Source organism: Cnephaeus nilssonii (genome assembly GCF_951640355.1).
Source record: "Cnephaeus nilssonii genome assembly, chromosome: 12".
Taxonomy (NCBI): Eukaryota; Metazoa; Chordata; class Mammalia; order Chiroptera; family Vespertilionidae; genus Cnephaeus; species Cnephaeus nilssonii.
The window spans coordinates 27,643,957-27,661,169 of NC_137083.1; the positions used below are offsets into that span (position 1 = coordinate 27,643,957).

General features: G+C 47.8%; 1 protein-coding gene across 2 annotated transcripts; it reads left to right on the plus strand.

Annotated features, from left to right (window-relative positions):
• LOC307108397 (protein lifeguard 1-like) lies at window positions 1-15,664 on the plus strand. 2 transcript variants are annotated; one of them, XM_079786367.1, is made up of 10 exons: window positions 1-108; window positions 4,475-4,746; window positions 6,588-6,666; window positions 6,837-6,890; window positions 7,982-8,072; window positions 10,952-10,989; window positions 11,073-11,160; window positions 12,546-12,635; window positions 13,770-13,817; window positions 15,237-15,664. In XM_079786367.1, the coding sequence occupies exons 2-10, from the start codon at window positions 4,479-4,481 to the stop codon at window positions 15,378-15,380; spliced, it is 900 nt and encodes a 299-aa protein (XP_079642493.1). In that variant the 5' UTR covers window positions 1-108; window positions 4,475-4,478; the 3' UTR covers window positions 15,381-15,664. The 2 variants fall into 2 exon arrangements, with proteins under 2 accessions (XP_079642493.1, XP_079642494.1); XM_079786368.1 differs by lacking the exon at window positions 6,837-6,890.
• The last annotated feature ends 1,549 nt before the right edge of the window (window positions 15,665-17,213 follow it).

Below are 17,213 nucleotides of genomic sequence, written 5' to 3' on the forward strand. Positions count from 1 at the left end.
CACGCCCAACGGCCACTCCCCTAACTGCCGTCGGAACTCTGCTCCTCGGGGCCAGCCCGCCGGGCCCGGGGTGACCGCTGGGGGAGCCGCAGGCGTCGGGAGCACCAGGTGAAGGCTTGCTTCTGTGACTTGGGCACCAGCCCCGGGTGGTGTGGAGAGGAACGCGCCGCTGGTTTTGTTTGTTTGGTGTTGGTTTGGGCGCTTGGAAACCTTTGAGCCTCTGCCCTCCGGTTTGCAGGGTGTCTGGGGGAGAAACCCGCCGGGCTCTGTGAGCATCCTTGGATGCTTCGCAGCTGGGTGTGAGGACGCTCCCTCGGAGGGGCTCCAGACTTGGTAAAAAAAGTAAGAGAAATAGTTCTTTTTCTCTTCAAAATGTAAATATTACTTTGTATATAAATAGTAAATGCTCATTATAAAAATGAATACAATTCAGAGGCATGCCCCCCCCCCCCCCCCCCCCCGCTGTGTGACCAAAGAGAACCACATTCATAGTTGGTAGTACATCTTTTCAGTCTCTGGAACTGTGTGCATCCGTGTGAAACATTAATGTGATCTAACTAAGTGTTATTCTATAATCCGGCCTTTTAAATTCAAAAGTATGTAAAAGTGAACTTTCCAGCCCATATATACCTGCACTTTCCTGGCTGAAATTAACTTCACCATTCCCTAATATTGGGTACTTAGCATGTTTTACATTTCTTTCAGTTACAAACAGTGAATGATGTAATGAACTTCCTTATACATGTATGGCTGCCTATGTGTGTGGGTATTTTTTTAATGGGATAAATTCCTACAAATGTAACCAATGGGTCTAAAGTAAGGCACATTTTGAGTTTTGGTAGATGCATCTAAATCGCTCACCAAAAAAGCTTACACACCTGCCAATTCCACATTGCCAAGGCCCACGATAGTGTTGGGGGTTATAGAAATGTTTTAACTTTAAAATCAGGAGAAAATATGATACCAATGACTTTATAATACACAATAGATCCAGACTGGATTGCATATTTTATATACCAGTGCAGCTATAAAATATACTTTTTTTTTTTTTTTATGGAGAGGGAACCCATGAAGGCCATTGTGCACAGGGCCTGCAAGCCCCCCTGGGTTACCCATTTCTCCACACCCTGCAACTCTGAGAATTATTGTTTTTAGTTTTTGCTAGTCTTTTATGCAAATAAAAAAACATGCCATTTCACAATTGTTTCTATCTGCACGTCTTTGGTTATTCGTGAAGTAGGTATGTATGGTCACCTAAGTTTGTTGATCATTGAAATGTCCTTTATAAATTGCCTATTTATGTTCTTATCTCGCCTTTCTATTCAGCTGCTCATCTTTTCTTTGTTAAAAATTTTGCATTTCAGATTAACTGGTATCTTTTTGTCATGATATTTGAAGGTTTTCTATACCCCGAATCTGTCAGGCATTTCTTTATGCTAACATTCTCACAAGGGCTTACACAAATATTCATTGATATTTTCTTGTAGAATATCTATGGCTATAATTATTTACTAGAGGCCCAGTGCACGAAATTTGTGCATGGGGGTGGGGGCCCTCAGCCTAGTCTGCACCCTTTCGCAATCTGAGACTGCTGGCTCCTAACTGCTTGCCTGCCTGCCTGCCTGATCACCCCTAACCACTCTGCCTGCCTGCCTGCCTCATTGCCCCTAACCACTCGCCTGCCTGCCTGATCACCCCTAACCCCTCTGCCTGCCTGCCTGATCGCCCCTAACCACCTCTACCTCAGCCCCCACTGCCACCGCTTCATCTGGAAGGACGTCTGGAAGGTCATTGGCTGTCCGGTCTAATTAGCATATTACGCTTTTATTATTTTAGATGATAGTGTCTTTAATTCATCTGGAATGTATTTTTGTAAAAGATGTGAAATAGTTATTAATCTTTGTTTTCCAGCATCTTGGGACAATAACTTAAAATATCATTTTTATCAAATATTAAATTCTCATATATACATGACTCTATTTCTTGAATCTCTTTCATCCCATAGATCCATTCATCTATTGTTATGCAAACTCCACACTTTTAAAAAAATCTTCACCTGAGGATATTTTTCCGTTGATTTTTAGAGAGAGTAGAAGAGAGGGGGAAAGACAGAGAGAAATATCAATGTGAGAGAAACACATCGATTAGTTGCCTCCTAATGCCCTGCCCATGGCCCAGGCTGGGGAGAAGCCTGCAACCCAGGTCCATGCCCTTGACAGGCATCGAATCCGGGACCCTTCGGTTCGCAGGCCGATGCTCTATGCACTGAGCCAAACCAGCTAGGGCCACACTTTTAATTACACAGCTTTAGGATATTTTGATTTCTGATATGGCAAATCACTTCTCTTTCCATTTTTCTCTTGATTATTCTCATACGTTTACTCTTTTTGATGAACTTTACGTTTTCAAGTACTGAAAAAAAATCCCAATGGGTTTTGTAAAACTTTACAGATCGATTTGAGAAGGGACATCTGCCTCTCCAAGAGCATGGTTGTTCAGACCTATTTACAAGCATTCCGTTTTGTCTAAGCCCGGCCAGCTCCGCCGTCTCCTGCTCAGACGCCTCCTTGGCTCTCTCTCTGGGGCCAGGAGGCCAGCGGCAGGGGCTTGGCTAAGCCTTCTTGTCCCCAGGAGGCTAATGGGGACCTTCTCTTTTGCCATTTTTGCCCTTTTTAGTACTGGTTTTCTAAGAACTGTGTTCCGCTGCAAAGCACCGTGGCAAAGCCCACCCTGATCTCCTCTGGTCTCTCTCTTTTTAAAAAATACATTTTTATTGATTTCAGAGAGAAAGGGAGAGGGGGAGAGAGAGAAACATCAATGATGAGAGAGAATCATTGATTAGTGGCCTCCTGCACCCCCCAACCCCCCTTTATCCTTACTAGGGATCAAGCCCGCAACCCGGGCACGTGCCCTTGACAGGAATCAAACCTGGGTGGGACCCTTTAGTCCGTAGGCCAACGCTCTATCCGCTGAGCCAAACCAGCCAGGGTGATTTCTGGTCTCTGTGCTCCCACTTGTGCTTCCTCCGGTTCATTCTCCATGCTGGGCCCAGTGTAATCTTTCTAGTCAGGTCCCTGTGGTCCCCTCCTGGAAACCCCACAGTGATTCCCCGTTCTATTAGTTACTTATTGCTGCTGTAACAAATTACTACAAACTTAATGCCTTAAAACAGGGGTCCTCAAACTTTTTAAACAGGGGGCCAGTTCACTGTCCCTCAGACCGTTGGAGGGCCGGACGATAGTTAAAAAAAAAAAACTATGAACAAATTCCTATGCACACTGCACATATCTTATTTTGAAGTAGAAAAACAAAACGGCAAAAACACCCGCATGCGGCCCGCGGGCCGTAGTTTGAGGACGCCTGCCTTAAAACAGCACTTATTTATTGTCTGGACATCAGAAGTCCAAAATCAGTCCCTCTGGTCTAGAATCACGGTTCAGTAGGGCTGCATTCCTTCCCGGGAGCTCTGGGGGAGGATACGTTTCCCACCGTTTCCATCTTCTAGAGGCCGCCTGCATTTCTTGGCTCATGGCCCCTTCCTTCATCTTCAAAGACAGCCACTGCATCGCTCTGACCCCCGCTTCTGTTGTCACATCTCCTTCTCTGGCTCTTGCCCCCTGTCTCCCCCTGGTAAGTAGGGTCATAAGGACCCTTGTGATTCTATTGGGCTCACCCAGATAATCCAGGATCCTATCCCACCTCAAAAGTCCTTAACTTAACCGCATCTGCAACTTTCCTTTTGCCACGTGAGGGACCATATCCATAGGTTCCAGGGACTAGGACGTGGGCATCTTTGAGGGACGTTACTCTGCCTCCCACAGCCATGGCCTCGGGGATTAACTTGGCTTGCCAGCCCATCAGTGACCTGCCCCACTGGTCCTCTGCTTGAGCTCGTTCTCCTCTCCCCTTTGAACGCCCTGCTCCAGCCACATGAACGTTCCAGTTCTGAAACCTTTTCTGCTCCTCCAGTCCTGGTCCAGGCCGATCCTTCTGCCTGGGAAAACCCTTCCCCACCGCCTCACCTGGCTAACTCCTACTCCTCTGCAGCCTTGGCTCAAACCTCACTTTTTCTGGAAGCGTTCGACAACCTGCTCTACTCCTTGCATGTCCTTCCAGACTTCACTAGAGGCTGCTGTGCCATCCTCCATTGCTCCTGGCCTCAGGATGCTATTGTTTGGTTGTCTTCTCTTCCACCACGTCAGCTCTCTGAGGGCAGAGGAGAGTGATGCGGGCAGCTCCCCGCGCTTGGCACAGAAGAGGGACCGTAAACTCCTTGCTGCATGGATGTAATTTCATAATAGAATGCAAATAGCCTGACTCCATAGGTGTCATCTTAAAAGCGTTCATCATTCAGTCAATGAGCACTGACTTTGTAAGTCCTGAGCCATGGGGGTCAAAATCAGGGAAAAACCTCTGCGCGTTCTGGTTGCCGAGGTACGACCCTAAGGACCCGAATAACCCTTCTCCCCTTCAGGGAGATGGACGTGGAGGTCAGGGGGCCGGTAGACCTCAGCAGCGGAGATCACCAGCATCTGGTCCGGAAAGCAGCGGACGAGGGCTCCCAGCCCAAACCTAAGCAGACCAAGGCGACGGCACCGGCACCCGAGCCCAAGCAAACGCACGGGAAACCGCATCCCAAGACTGACCAGCGCGCGGATTCCTACGTGGTAGACATTTCCGAGGAGACCACCCCTGAGGAGAGCAATGCCGCAGCCAGCCCCTTCTCCGAAGAATCCATCCGCAGAGGTGAGAATACAGACCTTTCCTCCTTCGGGGAGAAGACCGAATGTTCTCTTAACATGTTTCCACAGGAATATGGAACGTGGCTTTTGGTTTTCCCCAGCCTGGCTTTTCCATGAAACATGGGGGGTAGGGCTGCTGTGGACAGACCACCCGCAGGTTGTCCAGAACATTCAGAAAATCCTAGTGACCATATCACAGTGAAAAGCGTGTGGGGTTTTCTTAGGAATTATGAAGTAGTCATTGATGGTAGAAAGTCCTTACCCGTGTACAACGTGAATACCATAGTATTGGCTTCAGTTTTAAAGGATATGAATTCAATGCCTTAGACAATGATTCTGTACAGGAAATACGTGCATTATCCAAATATTGTTTACGATAGCCCAGGCCCAGGTACATGCCCTTGACCGGAATCGAACCTGGGACCCTTCAGTCCGCAGGCCGATGCTCTATCCACTGAGCCACACCGGTCAGGGCGTAGATGTGACTATTTCAATGTAGGCAGCACACATTTGGGTAGATATGTTCTGGTGTTTTCATTAAGATAGCTCAGAATGCAAATAGTCTTACTCCATTTTGCCACCGTCACGTCTCCTGTGCCCAGAAACCACCCAGCAAAAGGACACAGCTGTGAGCCTCTAAGTCCGTGGTCGGCAAACTCATTCGTCAACAGAGCCAAATATCACCAGTACAACGATTGAAATTTCTTTTGAGAGCCAAATTTTTTAAGCTTAAACTTCTTCTAATGCCACTTCTTCAAAATAGACTTGCCCAGGCCGTGGTATTTTGTGGAAGAGCCACACGCAAGGGGCCAAAGAGCCGCATGTGGCTCGCCAGCCGCAGTTTGCCGACCACTGCGTCTAAGTCAACTTTAAGCAGCATTTCTTTTTTTTTAACTTTTAAAACTGGCATAAGCCCTAACCGGTTTGGCTCAGTGGATAGAGCATCGGCCTGCGGACTGAAGGGTCCCAGGTTCGGTTCCGGTCAAGGGCATGTACCTTGGTTGCGGGCACATCCCCAGTAGGGGGTGTGTGCAGGAGGCAGCTGATGGATGTTTCTCTCCCATCAATGTTTCTAACTCTCTGTCCCTCTCCTTTCCTCTCCGTAAAAAATCAATATATTAAATATATTTTTAAAAAAAACTGTCATAAAACCACCAAAAGGTAACTTGTCGTTGCCAGCACCACTTGAGAGACCCCAGGAACAGCTGCTCGGTAGGAAGCAGGCAACAGAGAGGCCTCTGGGCTCTGCCTTGGGAGGCCACTCCCGTGGGGCTCCTCGGTGTGGCTCACAGTCCATCAGGTTACCTAGTTTGTGCTCAGGTAGAAGGGAAGGGAGTGGCTAAAGGCAGGCAGTGGGAGAGAAACGTGGTGGAAAAGCTCTGCCAACTCCCCGCAGCCCAAGGCCACGGCCACGGCCATGCCCAAGGGGGGGCACACCCGCTCTACCAGCCTTCCTTCAGGCTTCTCTGGTCTCCATTTTGCCCAAGGGTGTGGCTGGACGCCCCTGGGCCTGTGACACTCTGTGACTTTCCCATCACTTTGGGGCCTGAGAGGACAGGGTGTACATCAGAGGGGACTAAATTCCTGACTTGGCCTTTAAAATGCTGGGGCTTCCATGGATAAACCCGCAGACCTCCCGTCACGCACTCAGACGGCCCGGACTGTTTCCCACGCGTCCTGCAGAGCTGTCCTCCCGCCATCGGCTCACTCAAAACAAGCACTCCTTTCCCACCCTCAAAAAGCCAGAGGAAACATTTCTTTTGCTAAGTATCAAAAACAGGTAGTTGCCTTTACAGTACTACTTTTGAAGATAACATCACAAAAATAACGTTTCTATCTCCTCAGCTTTCATTGTAAAAGTGTTCCTCCTCCTGTCTGCTCAGCTGGTGATCACCGGGACAATTATAGGTGTATTTATTTTCTGGTAAGTTCGTTACTGATGCTAATGAAATACTGAGCTGCGCACATCTGTCACTCTCAGTCCTTTAGAGTTTCCCCTTTCCCATGAGATGGTTTTACCTCTGCTTAAGTATTACATTAGTTAGCAAAATTAAGTACTTATTGAGTAAAACTATTGATTTTTTTTTAAACCAGGCCAGGTTTAAAAAACTGGGTGCACAAGAATCCCTGGTTCACCTATGCAATCTTGTAAGTATTATTGAATTTAATAAAAAGTGGGGTTTTTTCTACTAGCTATTGATCAAGGTTCTTCATTTAAAAATTAAGCAGAGATTTTTTTTATAGCTATTTATTTTTCTCTATCACCTTTTATCCCCCCCATACCCTCCTCCATCTCTACCCTCACCCTCACCCCCTAAAGATACGACATTCTTGAAATGACAAAATTACAGAGATGGAAACAAGCAAGTTGGTGGTTGCCAGGAGTTAGGGGTATGTGTGTGTGTTACTATAAAGGGATCACACAGGGATATCTTTGCTAATGTTTTAATGATGGGATAGTTTCACATCTTGATTGTGGTGCTGTTACATGTATGTACACATAGATTTATGCCATAGTCCTATGCATAGTGCTATATATCCACACTGTACCAATGTCACATTACTGGCTTTGGTATTAGTAGTATATACTACTAGAAGCTGGAGGCACGAAGATTTGTGCAAGAATGGGCCTTCCTTCCCCTGGCGGCTGGCAGTGCCTTCACTCTGGCCGGAGCCGCCTTTCTGCCTTCCCGCCTTCCCACGCTGCCCAGAGGCCCAGAGTGGCTGGGGTGGTGCAGAATGCCTGTGTTGTCTCACAACGATGCAAGTGTCCCGCCCTGTCCCCAGCCGCTCGACGCCTGTGTATGCAAATTAACCCACCATCTTTGTTGGCTTAATTTGCATACTCACTCCTGATTGGCTGGCAGACATTGCGAAGGTACAGTCAATTAGCATGTTACTCTTATATTAGGTAGAGATAAATAATGTGAGATGGAACCATTAAGGGAAACTAAGTAAAGGGTACCTCTCTGCCCCTCTGCAACTTCCTATGAATTCACAATTATTTCAAAACAAAAAATTTTAAAAGAGCCCACAAACTACCAGTGGATAGATAGCAATGAGAAAAGTTAGTTTTAAAAGTTAAAAAAAAAAGAGGTAAAGATTGATAATCCACACTTTTGTTTACTTTATAAAACTTATCAGGTATTAATATATGATGATATCTGTATCTCTACCCACCTGTGTCACGTGATATGATCACTGGAAACAAATGACACACGGTTTTGAATTGTCCTCAGCCCAGCATTTTTCGCTGTGCTCATTGTGCTCGCCTGCTGTGAGAAAATGCGCCGCCAGGTGCCTGCCAACTACATCCTCCTGGGACTGTTTGTAAGTGAACCTCGCCTGCGCCTGCTGCCGCTCCCCTTTGCAACATGTTCTCATCACATTACTAAAGCCGTTCCTTTTGCTGTGGGGAATCTTCCTGGGGCATAATGCAGGTGGGATTATGTGTGAGACCTTCTGGCTGGGTCCGGTCCCAAAGCTTGCTTATGAGGTCGGACGCACACCCTCTTAGTCAGCTGGGGACCCTGGGCCGCTGCCCTGGAGGCCACCCGGGGAACCCGCGCCCACAACACACCTACTTTGGAGAGTGGGTTCCACATTTAGTTCCCAAACTCATGTGCACGGAATATAATTGTCTTTATTTTTTGTAAAACTTATTCCAAGTCTTCCTGGGAGTCGAACCCAGCCCAGCTGGGGTTCCTCCTGTTTCCTGAATTTCAGTGCAGGAGGCCCTGTCCAGCTCCCAGGAGCTGGGCACCGGGGCTGGGCGGTGAGGGGTGCTTGCCCTCCGGTCCTCGGCTCTCCTCGCTGATCCGCGGTCTCGTTCTGGTCTCACCAGCGCCGCCTAGTGGGGCTCCCGCTTTGTCCGCGGCGCAGCGCTGCTCGGGCCGCAGAAACCCGCGCGGCTCCTTTTCTGTGCTGCCCGCGGGGACTCTAGGCTCTCCGCAACTCTCAGCAGGCACCCCGAGCTCCTCGCTTTCTAAAACCTAAATGAAATCTCAATTTCTATCACTCCCCCCCCACCACCCCCCAGAGCAGCTCGCAGGGCTCCCCCTCAGGGACTCAGCAGCATCGGAGCATCATTCCCGGTTCCCCAGGCTCTTCTTTCTGCTTCCCCGTCCGGCCAAACCTCTGCCTCCCCCAGGCGGTGGTCTCTGGGGCACTCACTGACTGTGAGCATTTACCCTCCAAAGAAATCCAGAACCGTCTCTGTGTTTTCAGTGGTTTTAAATTTGTTATTACAAGAAGAGATCAAAGCTATCGGTCTTAAAGGAAGCTCTCATTTCTGAAGTTTTGCTGTTTGTTCCAAAGCAGGGGAAGCTTAAGAGAAGGAATATTATAGAGGGGTAAGAATTCGTTCTATTTCCCAGACTTCATGTCTTGCCCAAGTGTTAGGAAATGCACAGAGAAACCCATTTCAGAAAAGGCCTTGAGGGAAGAAAGGAAAACACGCGCACACTGAAGACTGCTCTTGCCCCCTGGAACTGTGGCCCCCGGGGCCCGTGTTCTGAGCTCTCGAAGCCACAGGCAGGTTTGATTTCTAAGGCCTCTTGTTTCTCACTGTCCTGCCCTTGGGAAAACTGAAGGGGGTGGTTTTCAGCTTGAAATCATTCCTCTCCTTCCTCCATTCCCTTCTCCCCCTTCTCTCTCTCTTGCTCTCTCTTCCATGTGCTCCTGGAGATGGAGAAATGTGAAACAATTGAGCAGGTAGAAGAAAATTAACCTTGAAAGGAAGGTCAGAAACAAGCACCTTATTCAAGTACCATGCGTATGTGGGATACACGTGGTATTTAACCTTTTCCTTTTGACCTATAATGAAAATAAAGACGGCTTACTTGTACGTTGAGCACAGTAGGTCCTTCCTCACCCGGTCTGGGACACGGAGAGGCAATTGCGGGTTCCTCTGCAGTCTTTCATCCCGTATGGCGTCGCCCGTGGCGATTGCTGAGGCTGTGGCTGAGACTCCCAACAGGAACATTCCTGGCAGTGCTTGGAATAAGAGTCCAGGCCTCAGCCCCAGGAACCCCAGTCCAGACAGCAAGTGGGATCCCGGTACTCACCCCAGAGGACTCCCCTTCTCGTCCCACCAGAGTGGCCAGAATATAAAACCGGACAACCAATGGGCCTGGGCTGCCTGTCACTCCTTGAGCCAATTAAGCAGAGACAGGGTTGAGTCCCATATGAGCGTTTATGCCAATACCGCCGGCAGTATGGGAGGGCGGCAGGTCACCCACAAAAATCTGCTCTCCCCTCCCCACCGGCCAGCTGCTTCTATCGGGCAGAAGGACAAAGATATGTGGGAAAGTAAGAATGACAGGCGTGGGGAGTAGGCAGCTGTCACAGGCCTGCACGCTGTCCTGGAGCCTGACTGTGGCCTGGCATCCCCCTGAGTGGCTGGCTGCTGGCTCTCAGCACCGGCCCATGGGAACCTGCAGCCTGATGCAGCCCCAAAGCAGCTCTGCTCCGAGCCCTGCACGGGCACCTGCAGGTGCAGCTCATGCTGAGTAAATAGTGCCTCCCACCACCCCTCTCACTGAGGAGGCCTCACGCCTCAGCCCACCCCTAGGCTTGAAGAAGTATACTGAAACGGGTGGTGAAGCTATCGTAGAAATAGCATATCCTGCTCTGACAAAATGTTACGATTCTGTGTGGATGGCCCCAATTGATTAATGATAATATGGTCTGCAGATAAACCTGTAAGTTGGTTTCCACATTCCTAATCAATACATATTTACTTCACTAAATATGTTGAAAGTTGCTATTGTGTCCTAATTTTTTTTTTTTCTGGTAAAAGAATTTTCTCTTGTTAGTCTTAGGGAAAATGTTTAGTTGTACTGTTTATTTTTAAATAACCATTTGCCCTGTAGCTTGTACGCTAGGGTTGTGGGTATTCCCACTTGCTCCCTAGACCAGGGGTCCTCAAACTTTTTAAACAGGGGGCCAGTTCACTGTCCCTCAGACTGTTGGAGGGCCGGACTATAGTTTAAAAAAACAACTATGAACAAATTCCTATGCACACTGCACATATCTTATTTTGAAGTAAAAAAAACAAAACGGCAAAAACACCCGCACGTGGCCCGCGGGCCGTAGTTTGCGGATGCCTGCCCTAGACCCTGCCAAACACCCCTCTCCCCTCCAGTCCTCGCCCCCTCAGCTGGGCCTCGGGAATCAGCCTTCTGATTGATTGTGCATTTTGTTTGCAGACGGTTTTGGAAGGTCTGATGCTAGGAGCCGTGTCAGTGTAAGTCTGCGATACACATTTTCTTTTCCGCACGCGCTTTTCCTCGATGGTATGTGAACAGTAACTGCAGCCTCTGGTTTTAGTTTCTATGGTGCCGAGGAGGTGTTATGGGCCATCGGGGCAACTGCTCTGGTGACGTTATCGCTCACTTTATTTGCTCTCCAAACAAAGGTATGTATCATTGAAACAGATTTCTGCCATAAGGGCGTGCGGGCCCTGTTCCTCGCCCCTCCTGCCCCTGCCTCCCCACTCCGCTCTCCTCTCCGCTGTCCTGTGGCCTCTCCGCTGTGCTCCTCGGCCTCCTCTCTTGGGGCTTCGGGCTTTCCCAGGAACAACAGTGAAAAAGTAAAAAGAAATGAGGTGAAATTAATCCGAATAATATCTTTCACTTAACCCAATGTATGTGAGGCATTACCATTTCAACAAGTAATCAACATGACAAAAATATGAAGCTAGTTTACATCCTCTTTTTTGAATTAAAATTCAAACCCAGTGTGTGTTGTATACTGAGAGCACATCTCAGCGTGGAGCAGCCGCGTTTCACGGGCTCAGTAGCCGCAGGTGTGGGAAGCTCTCAGCAGCACGGCACCTGCACCCGGGGCGCCTGTGAAACCACAGCGTGCTGGCTCCACCCCCGGACACACAGGGTCAGAAGGTCAATCTGCATCCCAGGTGGTGCCCATGCTGCTGGGCGAAGGACCACACTAGGTGATGCAGGACTTGAGTATATTTCCTTGGTGTGTTAGGGGTAGGGAGTGAGGGCAGAATAGAGGGACTAGGAAAAAGCTCTTGCAAGAAAATGTCTTGGGTTCAAGGATCTTCTTTTTGCTGTACCATCCCAAATTTCTCAGGCCAGAAGATTAATATTCCCCTTTCTTTAGAAGAAATTTTAATCTCCCTTCCCTGGCTGATTTGGTCACTGATTTATGAAGGCAAAACCAAAAAAGCATGTTGATAAATTTCAAAATTACAAAAGAATCATTCATAGTAATTTTTGAAAGTTTAGTGTGTATATATATATATATATATATATATATATATATTTTCCTTATTCAAAGGTATGCATACAAATGTGAAAAAGGGACCCAGTTAATTAACCTCTTGGTCTATTTTATTTTATTAATGTAGTCTATGCTCACACTTTGAAGATATGAGTAATTATGAGCATAATTATGATCATGCTATACATACAAATTTACATCCTGCTCATCCAATGTGCCTTTTCCTTAGGGAACATTTTACAGAAACACAAAAACAGAGCAGCAACAGGAACTCCCATGTGCCTGTTGCCCAGCTTCAAACACCATCCCCTCGTGGCCCCTGCTACTTCCCCACAGCCCTCCCTCTCCTCCACCAGCAGCAAGTCCCAGGCAACAGGGCCCTCCTGTCTTGTCTCAGTGGTGGGGCTAATGGCTTTCCCTGGTTCTCGGACCTGGCCTGGGGGCATGATTAGCAACCGGGCCAGGTCCGTCTGTGGGGTGTGGGGCGCGTCTCTAATCACCCTGGGACCCCGTGGAGACGGTGACTGAGTTGTGCCTGCTGTTGGGTTTCCTCAGCTGGACTTCACCCTGCTCCACGGAGTGCTGTTCGTCTCGCTGGTGGTGCTTTTTATCTACGGAATCCTCTTACTCTTCATACGGTCATACGTGAGTGGGCCTCATTCGGAGGACCGTTAGGAACCCGGGGTGAAGGGCTGGTGGTGTCAGGATGGAGCCTCTGAGAGGCAGAGCCGAGATGGGAGTGGGGGGACTTTCCTGGGGGAAATGTCTGCGAGAGAGGAGGGGTGGGGGAGCCACAAAGGCTGGGAGAGCTGTCAGACCTCGAGGGCCAATGCGGCCCCAGGTGAGGGACCGGAAGGGGTCCGTGGGAGCATTCTGGACTGTGGGAGGTTCAGCAAGGCCACCAGCCAGTCCTGGAGCTCACGCCGGCCGTCGCAGCACAGTGGGAAGTGGAGTGTGGCCCAGGAGCGGGCTGCAGCGGCCCTGGGCAGTAGGTCTGTGAGGCCCGTCCCAGGGGCCGGCCGGGGGGTTGAGGTCCCGTGGACAGGAGGTCTGGGCCAGGATGGTGGAGCTCCCACCCTGGACTCCCGCTGTCCTTCCCTAAGAGGAGTGTGGGGTGGACCACCCACAGGGTGGATCAGACTCCTGGTGCTGCTTGTTTGAAGTGATGGGCCTAGAGAGATGGGCTTCTTAGGACTTTTCCAACAGCAGCCTAGAGGAGGCTCCAATTTTTTTCTTTATTCCCTTTTTTTGCTTTAAATCTATTCATTGACTTCTCACTAGGTATCGGACATAGGCCCATGTGTTTTTCATATAGGCATCAAATTCAATTCCCACAACATTCCTGAAAAGTGCATATCTCATCTGTTTTATAGATAAGAAGACAGGTTCAGAGACATTAAATAATTCATCCTGGGAGCAAGAGGGATCAAAGCTAGATGTGGCTTTTTTTTAAAAAATATATTTTTATTGATTTCAGAGAGGAAGGGAGCAGGAGAGAGAGCTAGAAACATCAATGATGAGAGAGAATCATTGATCGGCTGCCTCCTGCACACACCCCTCACCGGGGATTGAACCCGCAACCTGGGCATGTGCCCTGACCGGGAATCAAACCGCGACCTCCTGGTTCATAGGTTGAAGCTCAACCATTGAGCCATGACGGCCGGGCTAGCTGTGACTTTCTTAAAGTTGGGTCCCTATCTACCAGCAGGGATCTAAGTGCACTCTTTTGTTATTTCAAATCTTGTTCTTAATATGCAATTGTCTCCTTTCTTCTTGCAGTGGCTGCACCTGCTGTATGCTGGACTCGGAACTGTGCTCTTCTCACTTGTAAGTCCATCTCTCCTCCTCTTTGACAGAGTTGGGTACATGCACGGAAGGTGCCGCCTTAGCCCTGGTGCTAAGCGTGGAGTCAGTAATTCACTGGAAAGCACTCCTGGAGACTTGCTCCTCCTCCTCCTCCTCCTCCTCCTCCTCCTCCTCCTCCTCCTCCTCCTTCCCTTCCTCCTATTTCTGCTTCTCCTCCTCCTCCTTTTATAGGGATGGTTTTTTAGAGCACTTTTAAGTTCAGAGCAAAATCAAGAGGAAAATAGAGATTTCCCATATACCCCTGTGCACACATGCACAGCCTCCCCTATTGTTAACTACACTCACCTACAATGAACCTACATTGAGGTGTCGCTATCACCCAAACTCCACACTTTACATTAGGTTCACTGTGGGTGTACATTCTATACATTTGGAAAAGTAGATAATAACGACATGTTCCATCGTTATGGTAGCATACCGAGTATTGTCACTGCCCTAACTATCCTGTGCTCTGCCTACTCATTCCTCCCCTGGCTCCAACCTTTGGCAACCACTGGCCTTTTTACTGTTTCCAAGTTTTGCCTTTTCCAGAAGTCACATAGCTGTAATCAGACTGGCTTCTCTCACCTAGTAATGTGCACTTAAGGTTCCGCTGTGTCTTCTCATGGCTTGGGAGCTCATTTCGATCCGGACGTATCACAGCTTATGTAATCAGCCACCTGCTGAAGGACATCTTGGCTGCTCCCAAGTTTTGGCAATTTTGCCTGAAGCTGCTCTAAACATCCACGTGCAGGTTTTTGTGTGAACGTAACTTTTCAACTCCTTTGGGTAAATACCCAGGAGTGTGACTGCTGGATCACATGGCAAAAGTCAAAACCTTCTCCCAGGGTGGCTGGAATCACACAGGGAGCGGGGAGGGTTAGTGGGGGGGGAAGGACCTCAGTGGTCCAGGCCGGTGTCCGCTTTAGCATCCCCCAGCCTCGGGTTTGACTCCCTTCTCTGCCGCTCTGACCACTCACGTGACTTGCCCTCATTCTATTTTGGAAATACTGACATCACCACAAAGCCCCAGGGATTCAGGATCATTGCTGCGTGTGAATCTAAACGCTGGGGAACCACTTTATTTTCATTCTTCGTCCAGTGAGAACACAGGGCGTTTTGTGGTATCACTGTGTCCAGTATGCACACCCGGCCCCTATCGTTGCCTAAAGGCACAAGGCTACTGGACTGGGAAAGCAAAGGAAGGACAAAGCTCTGGCCTTAATGGAGGACAAACCTGGGAACGTTGTAAATGGCTGAGGCTGTAATAACCACATACATAGCCACAAGCCGACCTTCCACAATCATGTGTATTGATGCTGACTTTCCCAGATGGTTTAGGACAGCTATTGGGTAGAAATGAACAGGTTAAATAGCTCATTTTTCTTTCTTTTCTTTAAGTACTTGGTGATGGATGTGCAGCTGATGGTGGGGGGGAGCCATCATTTGAAGCTGGACCCTGAAGAGTATGTGTTTGCTGCTCTGAACATCTACTTGGATATAATCAACCTTTTCCTTTTTATTTTGCAACTGATTGGACGGTAGGCCCTGGGGCCTATAATTCGTGCTGGCCAGAGGGAAGGGGGGCCGGCTGCGAAGTGCCGCCTGCTCAGACGTGCAGAGGTGGCCGTCTCATAAGCCCTGTTATTAAAAAAATATTTTAGAGTACTTATTTTTTTTTCCAAATGAAATCAAACATTCAGTTAATGGTAGCTGTAACTTGTTATATATTTTAAGTTCCATTGTCACATTGCAAAACTTTCTGTGGGACGTTTCTGATTTTTATAATTTCAGATGAGTATCAAAATACCATACTTAAACATTTCTTAGATGCCTGTTATTTTGTTGAAGTTTTCCAGGCACTAGTTAAAGCTGTGAACATCTCTCTCAATGAATAAAATTGATTATAGAAACCTATATTTACTCCATTCTCTTCTCTTGATTCGGGCATTCTATGGGAATATTTCTGCACAGTCTGACTTTAAGAGTAAGATAAACCATAAGTTTATTTACAACGTTCCTGGATTCCAGAGTCAGACTGAAGAGAACAGTCTCTTCCCGGTAGGGGATGGAGAGGATTAATGAAGTTAATGTACACGAAAGGCTGGAGAACACAGTGTTACCTGCCAGCGTCGCTGTCCCACCTACACTTCTGGGCTTACCTCAGAGACCACCTCCTCTGGTTGTCTGGGACAACTGGCCTCCTCTGAAGTCCCATAATATATCAAAATTTCAATTTCAATTGTGATAAAATACACATAACAAAATTTACCGTCTTAACCATTTTCAAGTGTATACTTCAATACCAGTAAGTATATTCACATTATTGTGCAACCAATCTCCAGAATTTTTTCACCTTGCAAAACTGAAACTCCATCCCCATTAAACAACAAGAAGCCATGTATTTTGCACTGACTTATTTATTCACAACCTCTTATAACCCATTTGATTATGTCCCTGAGGGACACAGACCGGACAGATCTTTACATCATGGGTGAACTGTGCAGCGGGGAGGATGGGGAAATTAGATGGACTCTTCTGGTCTCTAGAATTATTCACGAGAGCTCAACTTCTAGACTTAACTAAACTTACAGATCTCAAGTACGACATTTGAAGTATACGCGCTATAGTCACACACACCTGACTATTTGATTACCTGTCATTTCAGATTAGCCCTATATCTACAACTTTGGTAAAGCTTCTCATTGTGTTTTTAATCTCATTACTACCAGCAAAGTCCTGAAGATGGGCGTAACCTCTGAAATGTGAGCATGTAGAAGAGAAAGGGAAATGAAAGTCATCCAGGAAAAAATCCGGGTGGACCCTAACTGGTCTGGATAGTTTGACAAATATTACTGTGTGCACACCTGTCAAAGGCTTTGCTACCAAAGTCATGGTGAGTTAAGTCCACACAAGAAAGCAAATGCAGCTGGAAAGCCTCAGGTTTTGCATATCCTCCTGGCATCAAGAAAACCTTCCCACATATAATAAGGAATGCTGGCCGATTTCTTTCTCCACGAAGTTTCTGCTGTCCCAGCAACCCCAGCAGGCATTTCTGTTGCCTCAGCAATGTCCCCAGCCACATAGTCTATTGTGTGCATCTACAGTATGTACCGTTCCACAGTGGTGATGACTCAATTTAAAGAAATTCTAATGCTTCTATGACAATCTTTTCATTTTTGCATTTAGTAAAGACTGAGCAAGACACACCTATTAAGGTGAATCAAATGAGTAGACTAATTTGTTCTCAGTATTAGAAATTCATCTTTTGCAGGTTTGGCTCAGCAGATAGTGTTAGCTTGCAGACTGAAGGGCTCCAGGTTTGATTCCGGTCAAGAGCATGGAGCTCAGTTGCAGGCTTGACCCCTGACCCTGGTA

What these genes read in the sequence shown, in the direction of transcription:
- LOC307108397 (XM_079786367.1), top strand. Translation starts at nt 4,479, where the DNA reads ATGGACGTGGAGGTCAGGGGGCCGGTAGACCTCAGCAGCGGAGATCAC. An exon ending in ATAGGTGTATTTATTTTCTG is followed by an intron (nt 6,667 to 6,836) that starts GTAAGTTCGTTA and finishes TTTTTAAACCAG; the next exon opens with GCCAGGTTTAAAAAACTGGG. An exon ending in TACTCTTCATACGGTCATAC is followed by an intron (nt 12,636 to 13,769) that starts GTGAGTGGGCCT and finishes TTCTTCTTGCAG; the next exon opens with TGGCTGCACCTGCTGTATGC.